Here is an 8,712-nt window from a genome sequence, read left to right as displayed (position 1 = left end):
TTTTTTTTTTTTTTTTTTTTTTTTTTTTTTTTTTTTTTTTTACATATAAGAGAAGATAAAAACAAGATCAGATGACTACACAATTCTGGGCATAGAAATGCCCACAAAATCATAAAAAAAGAATCTGATCAAAAACTCTCTAGGAGTCTTTAAAATTTGTAAAATTAGGCAAGAATGATCATGTTGTGTTACCATCCCGTCTCGGTAAAAATTTGATTCCCTTTTAATTTGTATGTGTTTAATAGGACATGTCCATTCTTGTCTCAAAATCCCTCTAATAGTTTCAAGCAAATGATAGCATAAATCCCTTATTCAAACTCTGTTTTTGTGTAATAACCTACAAATTACATACAAAAAAAGTAAATCATACTAGAAAAATCCTACGTAACGGAAAAAGTGCTAACAAGAATCAAACTCAAATTAAATCTTGTTTTAACTATCAAATTTATACCTAACATTTTTATCCAAAAAAAAACTATTTAAATATATAGAAGTGCGTATAGTATGTATTAGAAACGACCAACGGTCAAATTAGAGAAGACATATCACATAATTGCTCAATTATTTCATGGATAAAACAAAATAGATTATTATTTGTTGTGGTATTATTTATTCAATATCGACGGTTTGATCACCAATCCAACGTCATAATCAATATTATACAATACATGCAATAAAGTTCACTTTTTAATTCTTTTTTTAGATATAACTAGTATTTTCACCCGTGCGTTGCACGAAATGAATTTGTTATAATATGTTAAGAATATTTGGATCGATATACAATTATGTAAATTATAACAACGAATATTATATAGTGCAATTGATGAAATGGATTGGATCGATTATGTTTTCTAGAATATAGCAATTTTGTCATTTTGAATAAAAAGAAAAACAAAGAAAACATAATATCATCTATTACATTTACACATTATTGAAAACCTCTTTATAGACGACATTGGTAGTAGCAACACAATCTTTCCATCCTCGTCTAGAGCTATCATCTTCAGGCCATCAGGATGAGTGACTCGGGAAAAAGCCACGCACAATTGTCCGTGATTAAAGACTGGTTTTTTAAGCAATAACCCAACATGTGTTAGTGTTTGGCCTTGACTTTTGTTGATAGTCATGGCATATGCAAGCATCAAGGGGAATTGTTTACGCTGGAACTTGAAGGGTAATCTCGTATCAGAAGGAGTGAGAGACATTCGAGGGATTAGAACTTTGGTTCCTTTATGTGTCCCATTAACTACTCTTGCTTCCACAATGTGATCTGTCAATCTTGTGACGATGAGCCGCGTCCCATTACAAAGACCAAGAGAGTAGTCTATGTTCCGCAATAACATAACAGGTGCACCGACCTTTAATGTCAATGAATGATTAGGAAGACCCGACAATCTCAAACTATTTAAGAATTCAAGAGTGTGTACTTCTGATAGATTTTCACCGCCTGATTCTGCCTTACACAAAGAGTCACAACTCAAATATGTCCGTCCTTCTGCAGTATTCATCTCGCACATGTACTGATTAATTTGATCAACGACATCTAAAGTCGGTGAGAGGATCGCTCGGCCTTCTAGCTGTGACTCATCAAGCGTGCCATATCTCGAGCTTGGGAAGGTGCTCTCCACTATAGTTGCTATGGAATCGTGTCCACACTTCAACAAAAATTGTGGTGTAATATCGATCTCAGATAAACCGCCGTTTACAACCCCAGCAATCCCATCTCCGATGTCTGCAATCCATTTTGAAAACCAATCAACCATATGTCTATCTTCCTCTGAAGCTAAGGTCCGTAATCTCAAGTTCTTGGTGAGCCTTAATACCTTGCAATTTGTCCAAAGATACGAAGAATTAATAGTTGCTCCGACAATTACTGGTCTCGTTGCTTTCGGAATAACATGTAGGATCTGTCTAAAATCACCACCCAAAACTACTGTCTTTCGTAGGATCTGTCTAAAATCACCACCCAAAACTACTGTCTTTCCACCAAAAGTCTTTTCAGCACTACCCGGTATAGTGAACCTCAATAGATCCCTCATGGTAGCACTACCCGGTATAGTGAACCTCAATAGATCCCTCATGGTTTTGTCCAAAGCCTCAAAACAATACAATAGATCCCTCATGGTTTTGTCCAAAGCCTCAAAACAATATTTGTGCATCATCGGTGCTTCATCCCATATTATCAATTTGCTCCTTATTATAAGCCCGGCAATGTCACTACCTTGCGATATGTTGCACGTGGAATCTTCGTTCAAAGAGAGCGGTATTACAAATCTAGAATGCGCCGTCCTACCTCCCGGTAAGAGCAAAGATGCTATTCCACTGGAAGCAACATTCAGAACAATATCACCGCGACTCCTTATCTTTGACGATAACGTTCTCCACAGAAACGTCTTGCCTGTTCCTCCGTAACCATACACAAAGAACAATCCACCTCCATTGGAATCAATATCATTCATGACAGATTCATAAACATTCTTTTGCTCATCAGTCAATTGTGTTACCAATGTTTCATGCTCTGTCTTCAACGATTCCTTGTCATATGCCAACTCTTCAGCTATCAACATGTTTTCACTCAAACACATGCTACTTTCGTCTGGAATTGGCATTTCTGGAAAGTCCTTTAGGCTTTTCCCCCACAAAGATAGTAACTTCTCCAATTCCACCAAAGCGAACTGTTTTTTATCTAAATCCGATAACATCAACTCTAAAAAACCCCAAAAAAAAAAAAAGAAACCAAAAAACAACAAATTAGTTTATTTATAAATAATGAAAATCAAATAACAAAGTTGAATTTATAGATTGTAGCTCAATATACCTGAATTCTGCATGACACGTCGACGCTGAACCTGTGCATCCTCGGCAAGAAATTCCCAAACGGCATTCCAAACTACTTCTGGCCTACTGATTGAACTTGAAGTGAGAAGCGTAGCAAATAACCTTCGCAAAGCATACGCGGATGCCCAGTAACTCGAATCAGTAATGCCGTCAATATACTCCTTGTCATCATCTAATAATCCATATTCATAACACGCATCCCTAAACGAATTATGAATGACCCCTGCAACAGTGCGAATATCCTCATGGCTAGAAGGTCCTCGTACCAAATTTAAAAGGCACCTAAGGTAGTATAATTCTCCACACCCTGGCGGAACATAAAACAATCGTCCTATGGAGTAACCTCTTTTCCTTGGCTGCCATTCACGCAGATCTTGCTTCCAAACAAACTTGCTGGGGAACTCAGCATAAGTGAGTGAACGGGCCTCTTCGTATTTTTTGTTCGCCTCAAACCAAGCTTTGAACTGACTCTGCTTAACTGTTTGGTTCTCCACAATCTGATCCAAGGGCTGATCTTCACCATATACAACATTCTGCTGGTGCTCTAAGTGGAAATTTAACCTCTCTACAGGTGGGATTCGATAATGTATCCAGTATCCAAATAGCCGCCACGTGGCTTCACATGCTGATATATAGCGACAATCGTAGTACATGTTAATCTCATCGACCACATCACCATTGAGAGCATTCGCTGAACTACTCATGAATTCTGCTGTGACCCTATCATTTCCTTTGTTCACATATTTGAATAAATATTTAATAGACCTAGACTGGTTGCACCATTCAACGTTAATATGTGCGCGATATTTTAGGAGCAGATGTCTATTATGCGCGACGACGTAACGATTATCAAGTTTAATTCCATTCTTATTGATTGTGCGCCCATTGTCACGCCTTCTGTAAATCGGGTAACCATCTTTATCCAAAATCGTATGAGTAACATGTTTTTTTGGAAAATACTTTGAACATTTACCATCTACCATGCAGGGCGAATTCTTCCGAAGTTCTCCACAGGGTCCGTGCAACATGAATTCACTGACTGCATGATGGTATTCTGCATCAACATCTGGGTCTGGTATTTCAGCTGAGATCAATGCGTCAATTTCGTTCGCAGAATTTGGCCTATTCATTCTTTTGGCAAATAGCAAGATATGCGCGTGAGGGAGACCTCTTTTTTGAAATTCAATCGTGTAGATAACTGCAAAGATAATACAAAAATGACCAATTAAAGTTTATAAAGGAAAATTAGAATTGATGATGGCAAATTCAATTATGTATGATCTCAAATACCTCCACATATATCGCCAAACAACTTGTCTGTTTTGATGTCTTCAATCATCGCATCAAGTTTCATCTTAAACACACGACAAATGATGTCAGGTCTATCATCTGCTTTAAGGCCACGGTGTGTAACATACCGTTCAATCTCAGGCCACTTTGGGTTGCTAGTGAATGTAATGAATATGTGTGGATAACCGATGTGCTTGCATATTGCCATAGCATCTTGATAGTTTTGAATCATATACCTAGCTCCACCTGTGAATGATGATGGGAGTATAATTCTTTTACCTCGAGCTGCAGGGTCTAATTCTCCTCTTGTCAATGCATCGCTCAACCCTTGATAAGCTTCACAACGCAACACCTTCTGATGAGTTCTAATGTAGATCAAGCGTGCAGATTCAATCATTGTATACGCATCAACCAAGAATTGTTGGAATAACCTCCTAGAATACAACAATGTATGCTTCTCATTTACCTTCTCATGTATATAAAATGAGAAATACTCTTTAGGGCTAATTCTTATCCTTCCACGAGGATGACATTGACGCCATGCATCAGAGAATATAATGTCTTCGCGATAGCCATCTTCACCGTAGGGGAACAATAAAGGGTACTGTAGTGGCAGATATGCGGGGTTCAATTGATTTATTCTCTTCAACTGTCCAGTTCTGGTCTCAATCAATATGTCTAGATCTCCCATTGATGGGTCAATATCCCCGACAATAAGTGCAGCTACCTCATGAGCGGTAGGTAAATTGTAGGTCCTTCCATCTTTGTTCCGCTTGCCTATTAAATTCATCTTAACCTCAATAACTAGATTAGATTGGATCTCAGTTCTTGCCATTCTGAAACAGTTGACCAAGACATTATTTTGGTCTAGCATGTTCTTCAATTCGACAACAATCTCTTCATTGATATCCCCTAAATTACTTTCCCCTCTGTATACGAAAAAAAAAGGGAATAGATAAATAATAGTTAATTACCTGACAGAATTGATGCGGTTCTTAATCTCGTTATCTGTGTCGTAAATATATAGTTGCGCAAATTTTGGCATCGAACCATCTATTGGAACCAAGCTTCCAATGCAGTGATAATTTTGACCACTAATCCTAAACACTGGAGGAGCATTACCGGTGTTGAGTGACCTATCAATTCTACCGCCCAAAGACGTGAAGCAGAACATGCTGTTATACCTTCGAATATTACTAAGGAAGTGTTTGCTCTGTTCAGTATCACCAAAGTATAGCCTCTGCAGCACATGAGGAGAATCCTTCATGCGAGGTAATTGGATTTTGCCCTCATAGCAACACTTTGTGTATTTTGGCAATGCGCATGTTACATTTTGATTAGAGCGCTCTTGCCACCAAAATAAAGCCCCACAATAATTACACGAATGAATAGGATCTCCAAGGTCAAAATAACAATCTGGTAACGTAAAGAATACAATGAATACACATTATTTAAATTTTGAAAAAATGAACAGAACAAACTTTTATATTTTAAAAAAGGAAAACTGACCATATCCATTATTTTGAGTCTCAACCAGTCGTGAATCATTGTTTAAATTCGTCTCATTTGTTCTTGACGATGACCTACTGGAATTTCTTACAATTGATCGCGGAACACGATTACGTCGACGATGCGTTTCTGTTTCCACTTTAATAAAATACAATGAATTGTTAAATAATATTAGGAATTCTTATTTTAAGTAATTTTTATTTAGGCAAATTGCATAAAAAAAAAAAAAAGGCAAACCAGTATTCCAATCAATATGTTTTCCAATAAGTTTACAAATTGCATGCTAAATTGCTAACGTAAAAATAATAATAACACAAGTAAAAAACGGTGGATACATGCATAAGGAAAGTAATTTTTATTTTTTTAATTTAAATAATAACACGGATACATGCATAAGGAAAGTAATTTTTATTTTGTTAATTTAAATAATAACACAGGTAAATAATATTAGGTNCTGAACTACTCATGAATTCTGCTGTGACCCTATCATTTCCTTTGTTCACATATTTGAATAAATATTTAATAGACCTAGACTGGTTGCACCATTCAACGTTAATATGTGCGCGATATTTTAGGAGCAGATGTCTATTATGCGCGACGACGTAACGATTATCAAGTTTAATTCCATTCTTATTGATTGTGCGCCCATTGTCACGCCTTCTGTAAATCGGGTAACCATCTTTATCCAAAATCGTATGAGTAACATGTTTTTTTGGAAAATACTTTGAACATTTACCATCTACCATGCAGGGCGAATTCTTCCGAAGTTCTCCACAGGGTCCGTGCAACATGAATTCACTGACTGCATGATGGTATTCTGCATCAACATCTGGGTCTGGTATTTCAGCTGAGATCAATGCGTCAATTTCGTTCGCAGAATTTGGCCTATTCATTCTTTTGGCAAATAGCAAGATATGCGCGTGAGGGAGACCTCTTTTTTGAAATTCAATCGTGTAGATAACTGCAAAGATAATACAAAAATGACCAATTAAAGTTTATAAAGGAAAATTAGAATTGATGATGGCAAATTCAATTATGTATGATCTCAAATACCTCCACATATATCGCCAAACAACTTGTCTGTTTTGATGTCTTCAATCATCGCATCAAGTTTCATCTTAAACACACGACAAATGATGTCAGGTCTATCATCTGCTTTAAGGCCACGGTGTGTAACATACCGTTCAATCTCAGGCCACTTTGGGTTGCTAGTGAATGTAATGAATATGTGTGGATAACCGATGTGCTTGCATATTGCCATAGCATCTTGATAGTTTTGAATCATATACCTAGCTCCACCTGTGAATGATGATGGGAGTATAATTCTTTTACCTCGAGCTGCAGGGTCTAATTCTCCTCTTGTCAATGCATCGCTCAACCCTTGATAAGCTTCACAACGCAACACCTTCTGATGAGTTCTAATGTAGATCAAGCGTGCAGATTCAATCATTGTATACGCATCAACCAAGAATTGTTGGAATAACCTCCTAGAATACAACAATGTATGCTTCTCATTTACCTTCTCATGTATATAAAATGAGAAATACTCTTTAGGGCTAATTCTTATCCTTCCACGAGGATGACATTGACGCCATGCATCAGAGAATATAATGTCTTCGCGATAGCCATCTTCACCGTAGGGGAACAATAAAGGGTACTGTAGTGGCAGATATGCGGGGTTCAATTGATTTATTCTCTTCAACTGTCCAGTTCTGGTCTCAATCAATATGTCTAGATCTCCCATTGATGGGTCAATATCCCCGACAATAAGTGCAGCTACCTCATGAGCGGTAGGTAAATTGTAGGTCCTTCCATCTTTGTTCCGCTTGCCTATTAAATTCATCTTAACCTCAATAACTAGATTAGATTGGATCTCAGTTCTTGCCATTCTGAAACAGTTGACCAAGACATTATTTTGGTCTAGCATGTTCTTCAATTCGACAACAATCTCTTCATTGATATCCCCTAAATTACTTTCCCCTCTGTATACGAAAAAAAAAGGGAATAGATAAATAATAGTTAATTACCTGACAGAATTGATGCGGTTCTTAATCTCGTTATCTGTGTCGTAAATATATAGTTGCGCAAATTTTGGCATCGAACCATCTATTGGAACCAAGCTTCCAATGCAGTGATAATTTTGACCACTAATCCTAAACACTGGAGGAGCATTACCGGTGTTGAGTGACCTATCAATTCTACCGCCCAAAGACGTGAAGCAGAACATGCTGTTATACCTTCGAATATTACTAAGGAAGTGTTTGCTCTGTTCAGTATCACCAAAGTATAGCCTCTGCAGCACATGAGGAGAATCCTTCATGCGAGGTAATTGGATTTTGCCCTCATAGCAACACTTTGTGTATTTTGGCAATGCGCATGTTACATTTTGATTAGAGCGCTCTTGCCACCAAAATAAAGCCCCACAATAATTACACGAATGAATAGGATCTCCAAGGTCAAAATAACAATCTGGTAACGTAAAGAATACAATGAATACACATTATTTAAATTTTGAAAAAATGAACAGAACAAACTTTTATATTTTAAAAAAGGAAAACTGACCATATCCATTATTTTGAGTCTCAACCAGTCGTGAATCATTGTTTAAATTCGTCTCATTTGTTCTTGACGATGACCTACTGGAATTTCTTACAATTGATCGCGGAACACGATTACGTCGACGATGCGTTTCTGTTTCCACTTTAATAAAATACAATGAATTGTTAAATAATATTAGGAATTCTTATTTTAAGTAATTTTTATTTAGGCAAATTGCATAAAAAAAAAAAAAAGGCAAACCAGTATTCCAATCAATATGTTTTCCAATAAGTTTACAAATTGCATGCTAAATTGCTAACGTAAAAATAATAATAACACAAGTAAAAAACGGTGGATACATGCATAAGGAAAGTAATTTTTATTTTTTTAATTTAAATAATAACACGGATACATGCATAAGGAAAGTAATTTTTATTTTGTTAATTTAAATAATAACACAGGTAAATAATATTAGGTAGGAATTCTTAAAAAATGTAAATTGCATATAAAATAAGACAAATTGCATGCTAAATTGCT

At 36.5% G+C, this 8,712-nt stretch overlaps 1 protein-coding gene across 1 annotated transcript; it reads right to left on the bottom strand.

The window, feature by feature from the left end:
• Positions 1 to 1,702: 1,702 nt before the first annotated feature.
• Positions 1,703 to 7,957, bottom strand: LOC116010062. Its single transcript, XM_031249325.1, has 9 exons — positions 7,665 to 7,957; positions 6,691 to 7,619; positions 6,374 to 6,598; positions 5,103 to 5,544; positions 4,129 to 5,057; positions 2,819 to 4,036; positions 2,110 to 2,707; positions 1,785 to 2,004; positions 1,703 to 1,732 (listed from the first exon to the last, which is right to left on the bottom strand). Exons 1-9 carry the CDS (start codon positions 7,955 to 7,957, stop codon positions 1,703 to 1,705), a joined length of 4,884 nt encoding a protein of 1,627 aa, XP_031105185.1.
• Positions 7,958 to 8,712: the final 755 nt, after the last annotated feature.

Source organism: Ipomoea triloba, chromosome 2 (assembly GCF_003576645.1).
Source record: "Ipomoea triloba cultivar NCNSP0323 chromosome 2, ASM357664v1".
Taxonomy (NCBI): domain Eukaryota; kingdom Viridiplantae; phylum Streptophyta; class Magnoliopsida; order Solanales; family Convolvulaceae; genus Ipomoea; species Ipomoea triloba.
The sequence above is the reverse complement of the archived record's forward strand: the minus strand, read 5'-3'. Positions and strand labels throughout refer to the sequence as shown.